Source organism: Ochotona curzoniae, unplaced genomic scaffold (assembly GCF_017591425.1).
Source record: "Ochotona curzoniae isolate NIBS_2020 unplaced genomic scaffold, NIBS_Ocur_1.0 contig_2723, whole genome shotgun sequence".
NCBI classification, from domain to species: Eukaryota; Metazoa; Chordata; class Mammalia; order Lagomorpha; family Ochotonidae; genus Ochotona; species Ochotona curzoniae.
Genome location: NW_024465573.1, coordinates 3954293 through 3974862, shown reverse-complemented (window position 1 = coordinate 3974862; position 20570 = coordinate 3954293). Strand labels below are relative to the sequence as shown.

Sequence of the window (20570 nt, the reverse complement as noted above, 5' to 3'; positions counted from 1 at the left end):
GGCCCACATGAAAAGATCTGGGTTCCATAACTACCCCCCATCAAAACAAATTGATTTCAGAATTTCTGCTTCATTGCCTTGTTTTGCATTTCTTGTGTAGTTTTTGTCTCTAACTTCCTTCTCTAAATATTTTGCAGTACTTGGTGCTTTTAAACCCATTATCATTAAAAGATGAAGGACTTTAGAAAGTTCATGGAAAAGGGAGTTAAAAGATGAGTTAATTGTAGTACAGAAGTTCTTAAAAATCTATGATATGCATTTTCTGTAAACTAAATATTTCATTAGTTTAGTTCTGTGGTTAATTGGTTCTCGGCCTTTTGGCTAAGATCAGGTGTAGTTCTGTGGTTAAGTTTTTATGAACTTTACTAAATTCATGTGTTTAAGAAAGTTCCCTGCCTTGTTTTTTCAAAGCAGTTGACATGGGTGACTTTAAACTTATTCCAGTCATTTTTTCCCCCATTTCTCAAAGTATTTTGAAAAGGCTAGCACTAAATTAATTAAGAAATCTGCCTTGAAAGTGATCATATTCATTTGGATATAGGATTTCTGTGATTGAGAAAATTAGTCTTACTCCTCAGGAGGGATGTCCATGATCCTCTGTTTTATTCTAAAAGAGGTTGAGATTAGCAGGTGCTGTCATTGACAATTAGCATCTCAGTGACAAAGTCCCAGGGGCAGCTGTGGCTCAGCCTGTGCAAGGGAGTGCCTCCTTCACCCTGGTGAGTCACAGATTTACATGAGACTCTGATGGGTGAAGAGCCCGTTGTGCCTCCTGGAAGAAGAGGAAGGGTGCCTTGACAATGAAGACCCAACCACCAGCTTTTCTAGTAGATAGATCCCAATCAGGCTCAAGATTCTTGTCTCAAGAATATTATCCCCTTTGGCCAACGTATAGATAAAATTTAACTTCAAGTTGATTCTTCAAAAGACATACACATACTGAAAGACATTTTACTATATAATGATCATACATAGTAGGTACCATGGGATAGTTTAATCCATACATATCTATGGTCTGTGATGATAGACCAGGGTAACTGGCATCTTAATGATCTCAAGCATTTATCATTTTTTTTTCCAAAATCCTTTCTACCATCTATTTGGAATCATTCATTATTGTCAATCATATGTAACTTATCGTGCTATGTCACTTTGGTAGTTACTTTTCCTGTCCAGTTACACCATGGTGCACATTGACTATCCTTTCTCCTTTTTTTCTTCCCACTCCCACTGTTCTCTGCCTCTAGTAACCATTTTTCTACTCTCTGGCACTACAAGACCAACTTTGTTAGCTTCCATATACAAATGTGAGCATGCCGGATTTGCCTTTCCATGGCTGACTTATTTCATCTCAGATAATACCCTCCATGTTGCTATAAATGACAGAATTTCATTCTTTTTATGGCTAAACAATCTATTGTGTATACCTAGTGCATTTTATTTATCTGTTCAGGCTTGGGTAGACACCTAGGTTGATTGCATAGCTTGGCTGTGGTGAACGGTGCTGAAGTAAACATGGAATTGCAGATCTTTTTAGGTTACTGGTTTATTTCCTTTGAATGTTTGCCCAGTAGTGAAATTACTGGGTCATATGATCAATTTCATCCTAGTTTGATAAGTGTTTTCCATAATGGCTGATGTAATTGACTTGTCTACCAGTGGTGTAAGGGAGCACCCCTTTTCTCTGAATCCTCACTAGAGTTTCTTACTTTTTGCTTTTCTAGAAAAGCCATTCTAATTGGGATGAGATTTATGTATGTATGATTGATTGTTGTTCTGAGCATAAATCCCTTATAAATGGATGGGTTACAAATATTCTCTGCCATTTGTAGGATGAATATTTCCTTTGCTGAGCAGAGCTTTGAAGTTTAGGAAGTCATATTTGTCAAATTTTGCTTCTGCTCCTGTGCTTTTGGATCATATCCAAGAAATCTTTGCCTGGGTTAATTTTCTGAAACATTGCTCCTGTTTGCTTCTACTAGCTTTATCGTTGGGGTCTTACCACATTTTTGTTCCGTTCTTGAGTTATTTGCATATGCTCTGAGAAAGGGTCTAGTGTCACTCTTCTGCCTGTGGAAACCCAGTTTTCTCAGCATATTTGTTGGAAAGATTGCACTTTCTCCCATGTATGTGAGAGAGAGAGAGGAAGAGAGAGAGATTGATTGTCTTTGTGCAGTAGCCTAGTGGCCAAATCCTAGACTTGCAACTGCTAGGATCTCAGTGCGGATGCATGTTCATGTCCTGGCTGCCTGGGAAGGCAGTAGAGGATGGCCCAAAGCTTTGGGATCCTGCACCCATGTGCAAGACCAGGAAGAAACCTCAGGCTCCTGGCTTTCGCTCAGCTTGGCTCCAGCCATTGCAGTCACTTGGAGAGTAAACCAGCTGACAGAAGATCCTTCTCTCCGTCTCTGCTTCTCTGTATAATTCTGCGTTTCCAATAAAAAGTAAACAAATATTTTTAAAAATTCTATGAAAGATAGAGTTACAGAGGGAAGGATGCATACATACACACACACACACACACACACACACACGGCAGGGTGAGGAGAGAGAGAGAGTTCTCAATCCACTGGTTCAATCCCCAGTTCTACAATGACCATAGTAAGCTCATGCTGAAGCCAGGAGCTTACCATTCCTTCCAGGTCTCAAATGTAGATGTGATCTTTTACTTTTCATGTTATGTTAGCTGAAAACTGGATGACAGGTAGAACAACTAGGACTCAAACTGGCATGCAGATGGGATTCTGCTGTCACAGATGGAAGCTTAACTAACTATACCACAACACTGGTCCTTATATTATTTGAAAGGCAAAATGAGAGAGAGGGAGAGAGCAGGATAGGGAGAAAGATCTTCCACCTGCTGGTTTATGGCCATAACATTCAGGCCAAAGCCAGGAACCAGCAGCTCCATCTTCATCCTCCATGTGGGAGGCAGAGACCAAAGTACCTGAGTCATCTCCCGTTGCTATCTGAAGCACGGTAGCAGGGTGCTGAGTCAGAAGCGGAACAGCTGCGACTCGAAATCAGGGCTCTAGTAGGGAGTGCTAATTGGCAAGCAGAGGCAATAATCCACTGAATCATAATGTGGGCCTCATTTGCTATAGCCTTTTAGTATATTTTGAAATCAGGTAGTATAATGCTTCCAATTCTTTTTATTTTCTTTTCTTTTTATTTTTTATGATACTATTCTATAGGCACAGGGAGTCCACGCCCTACCCTTCTTCACCAACCCCCCCACACACACACACATTGTTTTCTCCTATATTATTATAATAGTGTAGTCCTCAGTAACAAGTCACAAGTCCAACATCGTGCTATTAAATTCTGTCATGGCGCTGTAGGCATGCTTCCAGTTCCTTTCTTCCCCATTGCAAAATTGCTTTGGCTTATATGGGCCGTTTTAGGATTCCATGCAAATTTTAGTGTTTTTGATTTTTGTGAGCAAGGTCTTGTATTTATTTCATAGAGATTACATTGATTGTATAGATCATTTTGGGTAGTGTGAATATTTTAACAATATTATTCTTTACAATTCATGAATATCGCCTGTCTTTTCATTTTTTGTGTGTGCCCTCTTTAATTTGTTTCATCAGTACTTTTGTAATTTTCATGAAAGAGTCTTTCAACTCTGTCAAAATTTTCAATAGTTTGTGTAACTATTAGTGGAGTTTGCTTTCTTCATTTTTTTTTTCAGCTAGTTCATTATTGGTATATAGACATGCTCCCAACTTTTGTGTGTCGAGCTCACATCCTGAAACTTTATTGAGTTTATTGATCTTAACAATTTTTTGGTGATGTCTTTAGAAAGTTTTCTGTATATGAGATCGCGTCGTCTGTCAGCAGGGTGATCCGACTTCGAATTGTCTCTCTTCTAGTGCCAGATGCCCCTCAGAATCTCCAGCTGTCACTGCACAGTGAAGAAGAAGGTGTGATCGTGGCTCACTGGACCCCTCCTCTCCACACTCACGGCCTCGTTCGTGAATACATTGTGAGTGTCTGACAGGAGCTAGTGTGTGAGCTGCGGTGCTGGGTGCTTCCTGGTTGTTCCGTATGGCTAGGAGTTGGTTTTGCATGATTTTATGGTGAAGGAACCATCATCCATTAGAACTTGGTGCCCCTACTTTGCCCTTTCTTCTCCCGTCTTTTTGTAAGGTACTAGCTGCGCCCCACCACAATTTGAGATGATCTGTTATTGGTATTTTTCCCCCCTCACTTTAGGTAGAGTGTAGCAGGAGTGGTTCCAAGATGTGGACCTCCCAAAGAGCTGCTAGTAATTCAACAGAAATAAAGAACTTGGTGGTCAACGCACTGTACACCATCAGAGTGAGTACCACAGTTGTTCTGACTGCCTGCACGGTCTCAGGCCTTAGCAAGGTGGTTGCCTTTCTGAGAACCCTGTGCCTATCTGTGTGGGACGCATATTAGCATCTGCCAAATGCCCAACTTCTCACCCCGGGAGGAGCTGGCATGTGGATACCTGAGAATTGATAATGCTGCTGTGCCTGCTAGTAACCCCAATATTCTGTCTGCTTGCCAGCACCTGTACTTCTGTACCCATTTCTTTTCTGCTTATCTTGAACTACAGGATGAGGCAGAGCTATAAAAAGTGGCATTTGTAAATGACATTCCTGTGAAATGAATTGTTAATTCTGCTAACAGAAACAAAATAGGTTTTGTACAAAGTGTTGTACAAATGGTCATTGAGACCATTAAGTGCACTTGACCCAGAAAATCACATACACTGATCATTTCCTTAATACTCGTTTTGTATATGTATGTGTATATATGACACATTCACACATGCCCTCCCTTTTGAAGAATATTGACATTTGTCCGTCAGGAGCAATTTTGGTCTGTTAGTGCTGCTAGCATCCCTGCACCAAGCACCTTCACTGTGTCTTTTTCCCCTTTTATGTTAGTTGCTGGGGCCTCTGCATATTCTAGGTCACTTCTTATAATTTTTTCCTTATTTATTGCCAAGATCTCATACCTTGAACTCACTCAAAATTCTTACTGTATGGTGTGTTTTCTTTTATTTCACACTAATTTACATTCTGATTTGAAAAGGTGGCTGCGGTGACTAGTCGTGGGATAGGAAACTGGAGCGATTCCAAATCCATTACCACCATAAAAGGAAAAGGTAAATGATTCCAACCTTTGCAAACTTAGAGGCCATAAAAACCCTGTGAGGCAACTTTGAGTGACTACAAAGTAGAGAAGTACTGATTGGAAAAGTCACAGAACTCCCTTCTGCCGCACACATGCACATTGCTGAGTGCCCACCAACAGGGCTTTAGGCGTGAAGTCTTTCTGGGTGACTACTGAGTCTATGTCTTCCAGTGCAAACATGCAAAGAATTCATTCAGGAGGCTATCACACACCTGCCTCTGTGTGCATGCACATTTTCACAAATACAAGGAGTGCTTCCTTCTCACAGAAGATGGAGACGCTGTGGTGATGCTCCTTTGTGGTGCCCTGAATAGCATCTTGCTGGCACTGGGTTCCTCTCTGAGGGGTACCAGCCCACCACATGTAGGTAGAGTTGCTGGCACTAGAGCTAATACCCGGGCACTCTGCAGTGCTCACTGCTTTGCCTGCATCAGCTCCTCTCGCTGAACCCTTAGAACAACCACAGGGACAATTAAGGAACTGGAAAGAGGTGATGTCATTTGCCCTACGGCATACCATCACTCAACAACAGATCTGGGACTGTGTCCCAATCTGCTCAACTCCACAGCCTATGCTCTTAACCATTGTGCTACATGCTTCCCACCGGGCTGAGAACCACGTGGTCCTCTGGGCCACTCTGCTTGCCAGGGAAGCTGACTTAATCCTCTTGCATGTGTGCTTTGCCAGGGCAGAAGTCTGATCTGTTTTTCTTTACTCTCTCACTGGTTTCTAGTGGGAACTAAAGAAAGAGCTGATGAACAAGTACGTGGAGGCCATTACAGGAAAGAGTTCTGTCTCCCTTTGGGTGAGGGACTACTGGCCGGCCACTCATGTTTCTGAGTGCGTGTCCTGATCTCAGCCTTGGCACTGGGAACTTTGGTTTCTGTGTTTCTGGACTTACAGATATATTACAAACAGGAGAACACTGTGTGGCATTGATCCTGGCTGATGGATTGTACTTGAAGTGAGGAATAAGCTGTGGGTCATGAATGGTCACCTCCAGTGACCTCTATAACCTGGAATCATTAAGGTCAAGGCAAGAGTCAGCCACACCCAGTGCTGCTCCTCTGTCCGTGGGGTTAGAATACTTGCAGGTGTCAGAGAAGGTCTACTCAATTCCCATTCTCCTGGAGTTTTTCATTGTTTTGGCACACCTTCCTTTAAAATCTGGGGAAAAAGACCATCCACCCATAACAAAAAGAAGTAAGTTTGGAAAGTCAACTAAACGTATGTACCTTAAATCCCGTAAGCACAAGTCAGGTCACGTCTGTGCTTGAAAAAACTGGGTGGTCACTGTTTCTTTGGCGATTTTGATGACCGTCAGCTCCTCACATCTTTGTAAGTGGGGAAAGAGCAGAAGAAAGCTGTCCTTTCTCAGAACATGCCTGGGATGAAATATTTCTAAGCTGGCTTGGTAATAACAGAAAGAGATAGAGGATAAGCATAGCATCGGCCAGAGGTATGAGGCTAAGCAGTGAGTGCAGTAAATTCATAGAGGAAGTGAGAGAAGCCATCAGCCACTGAGCACTTCCTACACACCCGAGCCCTGCACTTGTTCTATACAAGTCGGTCTCTTTTTAGTGCTATAACTCCTGTTAGTATTATCGTACTTTGTGTCAAATCCTGGGGATTAGAGATCGCTGTGACCTGCCCCGGATTGCCAGGAGCAGAACTCAAGTAGGCCTTCCCTGGACTACAGAACACTGCATTACATTTTGCTCGTTGGCTGCTTGGAGCCTTAGAGTCCCTTTCCTTTTCCAGTCGAGAGTTCCTCAATCCTGGCTTTATTACAAAGTTTATCACCTGCCAGAGGGGCCCCTCCAGATCTTGACACAGTTATTGTATCACCAATTTTTTTTTAAATGATTTTATTTATTTTTTTATTGGAAAGGCAGATATACAGAGAGGAGGAGAGACAGAGAGGAAGGTCTTCCGTCCAATGGTTCACTCATCAAGTGGCTGCAATGGCGGGAGCTGAGCCAATCTGAAGCCATGAGCCTCTTCCGGGTCTCCCATGTGGGTGCAGGGTCCCAAAGCTTTGGGCCATCCTCAACTGCTTTCCCAGGCCACAAGCTAGATGGGAAGTGGAGTTGCTGGGATTAGAATAGGAGCCCATATGGGATCCCAGCACTTTCAAGGTGAGGAGTTTAGCCGTTACGCTATCACGCCAGGCCCTATCACCAAATTTTAACCAGTCCATTGAGCCTCTGCTCCTATCTGTGTAGGGGATACATGTACTGAGGGTCTGATAAAGAAGTGGTTGAATTCTTCTCTTCGGTTAATACATACCCTGTTGAGTCCAACTGTCTATGCTCTCCCACGCTACATGAGTTTTCTTGGGAGCAGAGCTTTAAGATGACTAGCGGAAGCCTCACCCCTTAACTCCTGCCTTTTTCATTGCTTTTACAGAGAGGAGTCTTTGTTCTAGATCATTCTCTCTTTGCCCCGCCACTCTGAGCTTGAGCTTCAGTTTTCAGGAGACACCAGTTACTCGCTAAGTCTTTAGTCTGCCCAATACGGAAAGGGAGACGAGGAGAATGCAAGTTGAATGCTGGGAAAGGCAGGAACTTTATTTTCACGAACTGTCCCAGCTCTGTAAAGTGTGGACAATGCCTCTTGGCTCAGGGAACATCAATAACCTGCACCAGGCTACCGAGCTCTTAGGTCCTGGAGAAGAGGAATTTCAATTCCTTGAAGGGGTCAGCTGCTTTCCACTTTGCCCCATGCGCATTTAGGATGTATAGTCCACCTCCAGAAAAAGGCTTGAGAGTACTGGGACTTAGTGCCAGTATTTGAAAATGCTGGAGCTTAGAGCCAGTAAAAGTGGCACTTTAAATTATCTCTGCACCTTTAAGAACCAGCTAAGCCGGGGTGTTTGGGGACGTTTACGAAATGGAACTTTTCTGCTCGACCTAATTGCCAGTGTGGCTGACTGAGCCAAGATAGTTTTGTATGCACCAAACAACTGTGGGCCCAACCTCAGCCGCAGGAAAACAGGGTAAAAGAGATAGAAAAGGGAAAAACTGCCAAAGAAATGCCCTTTCTTCCCCAACTGAATGATCGCTTTGTCTATTGAGTTGAGCGCTGTGAAGTCCTGCCTGCTTTACTTTTCATCTTGTCATTTCTCTTTTTGAATTCCTGTTTGTTTTCAGTGATCCCACCGCCCAATATCCACATTGACAGCTATGATGAAAATTCTCTGAGTTTTACCCTGACCGTGAATGGGAACATCAAGGTAATGTGGAATGTGTGAGCTAACCATTGCGGAGGGACTTGACTTTGTCAGGGGACTGATACGGCTTAGTCCAGAACCAGCGAGCTGATTCTAGCAAAGCTGAAATACCAGAACTCGTTGGATTTCTTCCCCGACGAAGAACAACTTGAGTCTCCACATGTAATTATTCTGCCTCAGCCTGGTGCCTTTTTTTTTTCTTTAACCATATAATTAAATGGTTCACAGCTACAGTGCAAATAAAGAGTTGGTGTTAACAGAGTATGTCTGCCCTGTAATTTTCAGCTTTATTGGATTTCCTGGTGCTGAGCGCTAATGCAGAGGTTCTCACAGTGGAAGAGCAACCTTTTTGTGGGAGAGTCAGGCATCTTGAAAACATACCCGTCTTATTTCCACCCCAGGCTCCTCTTGCAGCCCCATCCGTCCCTTGCTCGGCCCCTCTGTATGGAAGATTCTTGTCCACGGGATGAGTGATGATCCACTTCCCATCATATTCTTTCCTGACCCATTCCATTCTTCCTCTGGGTTTGTGCTAGGTCAAATTGCACTCAAAGTTCTTGTGTCATTTACTTAACTATGATTTAGTGTCACCCCCCGACTTCAGAGAGAGTATATTCCCCAACAAATGGCCTCAACATGGTTCTTGTCCATAGTCTTTGATCTTGATAATACTTTTATTTTGATTTTTTTTTCCTAATTAAGGATCTCTAGGTCCCAGCTTCTGTGAGCTCAGCACTTGGGCAGGGCAGTGTTTCTGGATGTATAGATGCATTTATCAATGTTAGACCATGCAGTCTCACTGCCCTTACTTTGTGTTGATTTCTTGCACTTGGCTGTGGAGACTATTTGAAAAAGATAAATCCTTAATCATTTTCATTTTTCCTCTTACCTTTATTAATTAATCAATGCCCTTTAGTTTACATTGATATTTTTGTTTTGCTGAGTATGTATATTCTAAAATGGTCTCACATTTGTTTTTCCTTGTTTTTTTTTTAAAGATCTATTTGTTTATTTTGGAAGTCAGAGTTACACAGAGAGAGAAAGAGAAAGAGGTCTTCCATCCACTGGTTTACTCCTCAGATGGCTACCATAGCCAGCACTGGGCCAGACCAACGCCAGGAGTTTCATCTGGGTCTCTCACATGGGTGTCGGGGCCCAAGCCCTAGAGGAATTTTCCATTGCTTTTTCCAGGCTGTTAGCAGGTAGCTGGCTTGAAAGTGGAGTAGCCAGGACAGAAACCAGTGGTCATATGGGATGCTACCTCATGTCGGGTGGCAGCTTTACCTACAGTGCCACAACACCAGCCTCTCACATTTGTTTTAAATTACATAGGAGGTAAATATTTGGTGCTCTAGTCAAGACACTGCTTTGAACACTCATAGCGCATATTGCAGTGACTGGGTCTGTGCCCCAGCTCCACTCCCAGTTGAGCTTCCTGCTGATGCAGATCCAAGAGGCAGCAGGTATTGGATCCCAGTGATTAGGGCTTTACCACCTATGTGTGAGACCCAATTGAGTCCCAGGTTCCTGTTTTCAGCATGACCCAGACCTGGCTGTTGCTGGCATTTGGGGAATGAACTAGTAGATGGAAAATTTCTGTTTTTCAAATAAATAGAAAAATAAGACACATGAAGTATAGTTATTACTTAATGGCAGCACAAACAGACCTTGTTCACAAACCAAAATAAGCATAACTCAGCCATCCTAAGAAATGAAATGCTTGAGGGAGCAACAGGAAACAGATGCGTCCTCCATTCTACCTCTTGCATTTGGCATTTCCAGGATGGTCAGATCTTCACGTGACATGTTTCTTGGCTCTTGGCAGGTGAATGGCTACGTGGTGAACCTTTTCTGGGCATTTGATGCCCACAAACAAGAGAAGAAAACCATGAATTTCCAAGGGAGCATACTGTCCCATAAAGGTAACAACTTGGAGCTGGCTGGTGTGGGCTGGGGAGGTGTAAGGCCAGAATGACACTTTAATGGCAGTTGATACGGTGTGAATAGTTCCTGGGAGGACAAGAAGTCTTCTTTGGGGGCCATTGTGCACACACAGGTTCTTGTCCACTGAGGGTTTTAGACATGTGCCCTTCACCTGCATTACAGGGAATTGCTGGGTGGCTCCTCAAGGCTGCACCCCGCCCTCCCCATCATGTGATGTCCCTTAGTGGAAGTCTCAAAGGCCTTAAGAGAAGAAAAGCTGGAATGAGGTCTGAGCAATGCTGAACATATGGTTCTTGAGATTCTTGCAGAGGTCCTGGATTTAGTTCCCCAGTTCTCATTTCCAGCCTGGTACACTCCTTTGCTCATAAGAGGTAACCCATGACCACATGCATAATAGGCACTCACTAAATGTTGAAGGCAAACTAAGGCAGAAAGTGGTCCAATCCATTTGACATCATGGCCAAGAGACTTAATTATCAATCTGAGATCTGAAGATCAGCTCAAAGTTGACATGCTGAATGCTGAGAGTAGTGCAGGAGAGTGGTGCTTCTGTCCCCATTTCCAGCCTGATTGCAAAGTACTTCTGATCCTGTTTCATTCCATCCTGTTGAGCCTCATGCAATAGAAACTTCAAGTATTCCTTTGTTATCTCTTTGTTTTGTATTGTTTTTGAAACCGCAGGACTGGTAGGTGAAATGATTTACCCAAAGAGGTCACATGAGATTAAAGCAACCGTGTGTGCCAGGCAGTTTGTACGACTTTACTTCACCCGTCCGGATTCAGTGATGTGCACACCATTTGCAGGATTGTAAATTGAAATTCATGGAGTAAATAATTTCCTCAGTGCAGCAGGACCCAGATTGGGACCCACATCCTCCAGATCCCAAAGCCTGGGATGTCATTGCCTCATTGTCAGACCCGGGCAAGTGGTGGAGTCAAGAACAAAGGTTGACTGAAATCTGTTCAGGGCTGGTGCAATGCTAGGCAGCATGCCAGGCACTTGAGAAGCAATTTCTTTTTTAATCCCAGCAACAGCCAGCTGCTGTAAGTGCTGTATGTTTCTCCATCTTGCAAACAAGGCAATCGAGAAGCTACATGCTTTAGCAGAGGATATCCAACCACCGAGCAGAGTCAGACCTTCAGCCCCCGGTCCTTGTGACTCTTAGCATCCCCCTCCATTATGCCTCTCTTAATTTTAGTGACATTTCCCCCGCTTAGAAAAGTATAGGAAACAAAAACGTGAACATGAAAATTAAAATTTCCTGCCGTTTCACTACTGTATTTCAGATGTCCCTAGGTTTCTGTTCATTGCTCTCTTTACATTTTTTTTCAGTTTTGCAAAAATCAGAATAGTACTAATATACGTAGGTTTATAGGATTCCCCTTTTCACTTAACATATAATCATGAGAATTTTCCAGAATCATTAAATGTTCTTGGTAACTTGTTTAGTGACCACATAGTAGATCATGGAACACAAGTTCATGATTGAGTGCCCTGTTGCTAGATTCCCACACGAGGAACATTTCATTTCTACTGTACCACACACAGTGAGGAGTATCTTCAGTACCTATGTTTTTGAGTCTGCTCTCTGATTTCAGGAAATAAGTGCATAGAAGAGCATGCTTCTTAAGGTTCTTGTTATGTCAGTGTCTCTGGTAGTATTACACCCTACGTGGCCAACTGATCAAACTTTTGTAACATGTGGGCTCCATTGAAACTGGGAGATTACACCATCAAAAAAACTGCCGCGAGCATACTGAGACACGTGTTCTCGCCTGACACCCCTAGCTTACCCCGGCCTCTTCTCATCCTGTTTTCACAGTTGGCAATCTGACAGCACAGACATCCTATGAGATTTCCGCCTGGGCTAAGACTGACTTGGGCGATAGTCCTCTGTCATTTGAGCATGTCACAACCAGAGGGGTTCGCCCACCTGCTCCTAGCCTCAAGGCCAAGGCTGTCAATCAGACTGCGGTGGAATGCACCTGGACTGGCCCCAGGAATGTGGTGAGTCAGCCAGAAAGACCATCATAAACAGTGTAGTCTCCCCCAGGACAGGGCCTCTGAGCAGTGTAGAAGCTTTCTTTATGGCTGCCTTTTGTCCTCTCATTGCAAAAAGAAGCTACCAGCCTGGTCAGTTCACAGTTAGCTTCTGGAGGCACCTAACCTCCCAGCCCCAATGTCCCCTTCCACACGTGCCCTGCTCGCTCAGCAGTAGAACCTCCTGCTTTTTGTCATTGCTTGACTGTGCATGCGATGATGGCTTATTCCTCTGTGCAGTGACTCACCTTGGCTTGTGGCCTTCCTGAGGGGCTGACAGCACCAACAGTGAGTTCCCTATCTGAGTCTCATCCCCAACCACTCCAGGCCCTTTCTGTTTGTCCCAACCACAGGATACCTTCTCAGGTTGTTCTTTCCAAGTGTGTCCCTTAATTCATTCTACTATCACTGCTGCACTTGTCTGTAGGTCTGTCTTGTGTGTGTATGTGACGTAGTTTGAGTTTGGGGTTTGTTTTCTTGCCTTTAGATTGGTCTTACCAAGAGCTTGGCCACCCTCCCTCTGCCTCTGCTCCTTGAATATGCTCTTTGTCTACCCACGAGTCCTGCCCTCTGTCTGCTATGCCAGCAAATCTTGGTCCTTTCATCCTGCTCTTTCCCTCATGAACTCTCCAAATGTTTGTAGTTGGTGACATAGGGCATCATGTTTTTTTATGTAGCAGCTATATGTCATTTGAGATTTTCTGTTCTTGATCTTACCCCTCATATGAAGGGAAAGATTGTTTTCTGGGTTACCCAAGTGGAATAGTGTATAGAACTAACCCCAAACCAGAAGTTAGCAAATCTTAAGTGATTCTTGAATGAAAGAACTAACCTGTCTTGTCTTCCGTGCATGTTTCCAGTGGGCGTATGGGTGGACTGATTCATGGAGTAATAGTCAAGGTTTTCAAGTAGTGGTTTGTAAGACCTGCGGTGAAGAGGAAGGATTGACGAAGTATTCCCTGTATGTCAGGAACAGTGTAAAAAAATCTCTGAATACATTCTGCCCCTGAATCCTTTAGTCAGTGCTATAGGATAAATATTCCCATTTTACCAGGATATGAATTGGTACCCATATGGGATGCCAGCAATGCAGGCAGAGGATTAGGAAGCTATTATTACGTGCTGTTATCTCATGCCTTGTGCCTCCCCTGCTGCCCAATTCCTGCTCCAGGTACAGTTGCTTTCTGACCCCGGTGAGGCCCTTAACTGCTGTCTTCCCCCATGCCTCCCAGGTCATCAGCCCCTGCAGGCCTGCTCTGGTCTTTGTTCAGTGCTCAGCTTTCAGTGCTCCTCCCAGCTACGGAGCAGCATATGAGCAAGTCACTCTGGCACTGGGAATGGACCTGGGCACCCCTTTGCATATCCTTGATCAAGCCCTTGTCAGTGCCCAGGGCGCTAGTGGACCCAGGCAGTTCTTAAACCCTGTGGTACTTGCTCAGCTGCTCTCTTAGGACAAACTCTGATTCTCCTTTGCAAAGAAGCCGCCTCTGTGCCTACCCTCCCATCATCCTTTGCTCTTCATCTCCTGCTTCTTGGCTTCCCCATGTTTATCCCCTTGTTTGGTGAAGAATGGCTCTCTGAAGTGCCTTGGAACAGTCTGTTTCCCTCTCCGCTAAAAACGTATGGAGTTCATCAGTCCAAGGTTTGTGCCAAAGCTGCATGATGGGATCTAGGAGCTTGGCTGTGTCATTTTTAGCCTCTGACATCCATCTTCAAGGTCATTTTGTGATCTAAGAGTCCTCCTGGAGTTACAGCCATTGCCACAGGCAGGAGGAGGAACAAAAGAAGTTGTCTGGTCCTCCACTGCCTTTTGAGGTGTCCCCACATGTGACTTCTGCTTTCCTGTCCTTAGCTAGAACCTTGTCACATGGCATCTCCAAGCCTCTTATTTTCCAGGCAGAAATTCCTACTAATAGCCATGGTTCCAGGAAGAGAGAAAGAAAATGAGCATCTGATGATCAGCTCACAGTGTCTGCCCTCCTAGGCTTCCCCGACATGATTCAGAGATCTTCCCAGTCCACACACCCTCTGCATTGCTCAGGATGTCCACTCAGCTCCCTGCCCAAAGTGGCAGAACCACCCCTACCCTGCTTAGCTTCTTCTTTTCTCTGACTCATGGCACAGCCCTTACGTTAGCATGCAAAGCTCTTTGTTTCTGACTTGTTAATTCATGATCGTGTGTGTGTTTCTTCTGTGTCCATCTGCCCTTAAGAATGAACTCTGAGAACATTGGCTGAATCACATTTATGCTTGCAGGTACACATGCCGCTTCTGGCACTAGGTGCCTTCTCTGTGCATGTCTGTGTAAGATGCAGTGATGACAGACTTTGAGTTCTTGTGAAGTGAATCATGGCCAGGGTCTTCTGTTGGGGATTTCAAGAAAATGAGATCTGCAGTTCATGAGCTGATGTCTTCACCCCTCATCCACTTTTAACAGGTATATGGTATTTTCTATGCCACATCCTTCCTGGACCTCTACCGCAACCCAACCAGCTTGACCACTCCACTGCACAATGCAACCGTGATCGTCGGTAAGGATGAGCAGTATTTGTTCCTGGTAAGTTTCTCACACCAGTGAGTCCAGAGGAGCTTCTGTTTGTACAGGGTCTCTCTCAATTCCTAGCACCCTGCAGAGCCAAGCATAGGTAGGGCTTCAGGGTGGATGTGTGGCAGGATAAAATGTTCTGTATGTTAGCATTAGGGTCTTGGATGAAACACTCAATGAACAGCCACTTACAGCCTTGGTGCGGAGATCTGATGACTTGTCAGATGGGTCACAAGTCCAGACAGCTCCAAAGCTTTGGTGGGATTCCTCTCCCAGGAGCTATACCACGTCCTTTTACATGCGCACTAGTATATGTATAGGGAAAGATTCTGGGTATGTTATTGTGATGCAAAATGTATGAAGCACCCTGCATGTTTCTCAAGGGAATCCCACTATGGTTAGTGCATGCGTGCAGTGGCAACCCCCAAAAGGAGAAAAGCCCACAGTGTACTGATACATACACTAAGTTACATTGAGAGAAAGGAACCAAGAACATGGTAAGAGCTGTGCTGTTTCTCACATATGTAAAAATGCTTCCAAAAAATAGGTTGTCCACATTCACCCTAAACATGCATTTGTGTGTATGTGTAAATTTACACACACACACACGTCTGTCCTTACATATCCGTTTCTGGAAGGAAGCACTAAAAACTGTTTTACCAGTGGATTTCTTGGAAAATGATCTGGGGTGAGTGAGGAATGATTTTATGTTTCACATCATTTGTACAAACTGGATTTCCATTGTGTATGTGTGTCACTGTTTGTCAAAGGCATCGATTAGTACTAGCTGCCTGAGCCATGTGCCACTGTTTCCCTGTGTGTGGGCCTTAGGTCCGGGTGGTAAGACCCTACCAAGGGCCATCCTCAGACTATGTTGTTGTGAAGATGATCCCAGACAGCAGGCTTCCTCCTCGGCACCTGCACGCAGTTCACACAGACAAAACCTCGGCTGTCATCAAGTGGGAGTCGCCCTATGACTCTCCTGACCAGGACCTGGTAAGCAGCTGGGCGCAAGCCACCTTGATCATTTTCGGCACGTTTGGCGGATTTCATCACTCGCAGGGGAAAGGGATTCGAGTGGGTTGGGGTGGCAGGGGTCTTCTCATGGGCTAGGAAGCTGGAGCTCAGTAGAAGGTGCCTCCCCTAAACTGGGTAGAGATGTGGTCCTCTGGTACTTGGTTTTCCCACCTGTTAGGGGCTGTGAGTTTTTCCTTCTCTGCTGTTCGTACTTTTTTACTCTGTAAACTAAAGTCAGAAGACAAAGACTTGTAGCCCAGATCCAGCCCATTACCTCTTTTGTTTAAGACTATTCATTTATTTGGGAGGCAAAGAGAATTCCCATCTACTGGTTCACTCTCTAAAAGTCTGCAGTGGCTGGGACTGGGCCAAAGCAGAGGCTGAGGAAGGAACTCGGCCCACACAGATAACAGGAGCTCAATCCCGGGAGCCAAGCCATCCCTGCTGCCTTCCAGGGTCTGCATTGCCATTCAGCTGCAGGCAGGGCTTGAACCCAGGGACTTCAGTGTGCAAGACGGCCTACTTGACCACCAGACCAAATGCCTCCCCAGGAGCTACTGGCAAACCTGTTAGTGCACATGTAAGCATGACTATTGTCATGCTACAAACAGTAGAGCTGAGCTGTGGTTGAAACTCCCTGACCCTCAGGACCTCAAACACATGACATCTGGATCCTTTTTAAAAGGGTTGCTGAGCCCTGCCCTGAAGAAAGGGGCACTGATCTGAGAAAACATCCGGTGCTTGTCCTTGTGCAGAGCAGCTCTCACCTCTGCTCCCACTCCCCGCCTCTCCATGGCGTGTGGCTGGCTTGCTGGTGACCCTCTTGAATTCTTCCCAATGTTGATGCGCACTGCACTTCTCACATGTCTCTTATTGTTTGCCTGTGAGGATCAGCCCAAGAGAGAACGAGTTCATTGCCTCCCTGCTGCCGAAGCCCACAGAGGGTGGTAGGTGAAGCTGGAGGAGGTGAATTCTGAGTTTTGATCTCTGTGCTTGCACTACTTTCCCATGTCTCAGTGAATATACCTTCCCTAGAGGCTTATTAAGAAAAAAAAGTTTATTTTTATTGGAAAGGCAGAGAAGGAGAGACAGAGAAGTCTTCCATCTTCTGGTTCACTCCCCAAGTGGCTGCAATGGCTACAGCTGAGCCAATCCAAAGCCAGGAGCCAGGAGCTTCTTCTGGGTCTCCCACACAGGTTCAGGGTCCCAAGGCTTTGTGCCATCCTCTGCTGCTTTCACAGACCATAAGCAAAGGAGCTGGATGGGAAGTGGAACAGCCAGGACACGAGCCAGTGCCCATACGGGATGCCATTGGCTGTCAGAAAAGGATTAGCCAGTTGATCAATTGTACCATGCCAAGGGTTATTTTTGTTTTAATAAAAGCCCCAAAGCATTTGCGAAGACAGAGTTCTGCGAAGTTCAGAGTTTTGTGAGGCAGGGCTCGGAACTTTGCGGTTGTGGTTCATAGCCCCGACAGGCCAACAGTCACATGTATCACAGATGACACCTGCAGAATCAACCAACCTGATAGAAAATATTTGAAACAAAATTCTATCTATAGTAAACATGTATGCACTTTTCTTTTGTCATTATTGTCTGAGCAATACAGAAAAACAACTCCTTAAGAAGGATTTACATAATAACAGGAATTGTAAGTGACCTAAGGGGCATTGAAAGTGTTCTTGAGGCTGTGCAGAGATAATGGGTGAATACTGTGTCCTTTTACGTAAAGGACGTGAGCATCCACAGGTTGGGGTGTCCTGGGGTTGATGACCTAGAGCCTATCCCCCATGGATCCTAAAGGAGGACTTATGTTTACTTTATTTCCTGTTGGACTACAAAGAGTACAAAGTGCCAAATTTGTGATGATCACGGTGGTGTCCATTTCCTTGTCTTAGTTCTATGCCATCACCATCAAAGATCTCATTCGGAAGGTGGACAGGAGCTACAAAGTCAAGTCCCGCAATAGCACTGTGGAGTATACCCTGAGCAAGTTGGAGCCTGGAGGAAAGTACAACATCATTGTGCAGCTGGGGAACATGAGTAAAGATACCAGTATCAAAATCACCACCGGTAAGCAGGAGGGAGACCTGGAGGCCTTCTCCCATGGCTTGCCCCCCCCCCCCAGGATGCTACTAGAATTCTCCCCGAGAGTTCTCAGCTGGGAACCGCAGCACATGAGAATGCTTCCTTGAGGGCCAGGCCGAGGCAGAGCAGTGCTGGGCTGCCTGTCTCTGCTCTGCAGTATGGTGGCTATGGGACACTGGGCTGACACGTGGCTCTCATTTTCCATATTCTCTCAGTCTTGGTTCCTCTCCAGCTCCTCCACAGGAAGCTAACTTAGTGTCATATCTGCCAGGCGAAACACTGCCTTGCTCCTACCCAAGCTGGATTTAACATTAGTAAGGAAGAAGAGCAGGAATTAGGAAATAAGCAGTATTTTTCAGTAAGGCTAAGCATTGCGAAGACCTGGACTGAAGTCACAGAATTTCAGCGTGACCATCTGGCATGTAGATATGGAGGGAGCCCAGCAGCTGGGCAGCAGGCTGAAGGGCAGCCAGACTCAGGCACAGAAAACAGGCAGTAAGCTCGCTCGGACAGCAGTAGGCAGTGTTGGGAGATAAGTACAGGAGACCCAGCCTCAGCAGGTTGGTAGTGTGGGCATGGAAGTGGACAGTCCACTGTTGTCATTTCAGTGCCACCTTCAAGCAGCATTCCTGATCCCATCTTGTTCCCCCACTGTCACCACCTCCTCTGCACGCTATTGGTTTCTTACCAATTTGGGGACCAGGGGTTTAAATTTGAGACTGTCCACAAGATTTCTTGGTTAAAGGTATTCAAAGAACAACTTAGAGTACCTGCCTGTGCAGATGCCAGGCTGAGCAGTTGGGGGTTTTATCCTGTCCTCCGAGGCGAGTGTCATATACTGCTCTCTGATAGACAAGAATACGGACGTTCAGCTGCACATCCACTAACTGCATCCAATCTCATCTTTAATTTTCAGTACCATTATCAGCACCTGATGCCTTAAAAATCATAACAGAAAATGACCACGTTCTTCTATTTTGGAAAAGCCTAGCTTTAAAGGAAAAGCATTTTAATGAAAGCAGGGTGAGTCTCCCCCTCATGCTCGGTGACTTTGGAAATCTAATTGAAATGCTATTTCAGAGATGAGCTTGTTAACAGCATGCTGGCATAGATAGTGTAAAAAAAAAAAAAGAAGAAGAAGAAAGAAGGAATAAGGGCACGGAAGTGAACTTGAGAATTAAAGGACCATTTTCTGTGGGATTGCTAATTAGCGAGATGTTTATCCTGCCCATTAAAGAAGAGAATCGCTGCAGTAGATACTTTCCAATCTTGAACTTGTCTTCCACTGCCGACGGGGAGGTAGACTGCTGCCCTAGCAGTGTGTCCAGAAACTGAGAAGGGCTCAGTGTTGGTACCCGAGAGCCACACCTCTCCCTTCAAGCCCTTCAAGGGCCTGGCCGTCGCTTTTGTATTGGGCAGCCAAGCTACAAGTAGCTCACTCCAATGCCAAACTCACCATTTTATTTGTAGGGGATTAGAAGTGCGGGGGTCAGGGAATAGTCTGTGGGCTTAGACTCCCTTGAATTTGTTTAAGGCACCTTGATACTATGTCACCGCAGGAGATGGGGGAGGAAATGACTGGAGACTAGATTTTGCCACCCTAGGGTGAAAAGAATTTTGAGGGGAAGTGTCTTGGTTTTATTGGCAGCAACAGTTGGCTCAACATGGATGTCGTGAGCCCCCTTACTTCCTGGAGGAGTAAGACCTGTAGGGAAGGCCCGAGGGTTCCAGACAGACATGGTGTAATGGGACAAGCCCCCTCAAGGAAATCAGAAAATACTTGCTCCCTGTGAGAATTCTTGTAGCTCTCCTCACCATGACATATAAGTGATTAATATCCTCACTTTTTAAAAAGCTTTCGAATTAATCCAGAAGAGCAAGATTCTGCTGTTGGGAAAGCTATGGATGACAAAGCAACCAATAGCAAAGCAGTAAGCAAAAGGAAGAAAGTTTGACCTTAAGTAGTCTCAATAATAAAGACAGGGCACTTGCACACTGAATCTGCCAAGACTTGAGTCTTAAGAATATACACAAGGGTTAGGGGAGTATGCATTCAGAAAAAATAAGTTGGTTCAGCCTTCTGTGGGGCTGTGTGGTGATATGTACAAAAGCACTGACCACTCTTTGACCCAGCAGTTCTCAGATTTTACCCTCAGCACAACACGTGCTGGGTGCTAGAGAGCGAACAGCTTAAATGGCTAACACATGCCTCTCTCATTCGCATTGTTTTCTTTATATATTGGTGTATTTTATAAGCATCCTTTACCAAATATATCCTGGGTAGAAAATGACCACTGCTAGCTTATAAAAGAGTGCTAGACTGGGATTCCTGGCAGGTATATGGTGGCAGAAGCCCAGCTTTCAGGTTGGGATTGCCAGTCAGCGGTGGGGGAAGGCTCTGGTGTGGGTGGAGTGTGACCCTCTTCCTTCCTGCACAACTTGGAGTTCACAGAATGGACAGCCCAATAGAATAGCTGTCAAGAGACTGTGATTCTGCAGTGAAGCCCAGAATGTGGAGAAAGATAGTAAGAGTA

At 45.1% G+C, this 20570-nt stretch overlaps 1 protein-coding gene across 1 annotated transcript in view; it reads left to right on the top strand.

Annotated features, from left to right (window-relative positions):
- The window catches only part of SORL1 (sortilin related receptor 1), a 165241-nt gene that overhangs the window by 135139 nt on the left and 9532 nt on the right, over nucleotides 1-20570 (top strand). The window contains exons 36-45 of the mRNA XM_040976801.1: nucleotides 3876-3988; nucleotides 4219-4323; nucleotides 5068-5140; nucleotides 8322-8404; nucleotides 10227-10323; nucleotides 12169-12353; nucleotides 14824-14943; nucleotides 15763-15927; nucleotides 17847-18021; nucleotides 18953-19059. Of these exons, the coding sequence (XP_040832735.1) occupies nucleotides 3876-3988; nucleotides 4219-4323; nucleotides 5068-5140; nucleotides 8322-8404; nucleotides 10227-10323; nucleotides 12169-12353; nucleotides 14824-14943; nucleotides 15763-15927; nucleotides 17847-18021; nucleotides 18953-19059 (1223 nt within the window). The remainder of the gene's footprint in view (nucleotides 1-3875; nucleotides 3989-4218; nucleotides 4324-5067; nucleotides 5141-8321; nucleotides 8405-10226; nucleotides 10324-12168; nucleotides 12354-14823; nucleotides 14944-15762; nucleotides 15928-17846; nucleotides 18022-18952; nucleotides 19060-20570) is intronic.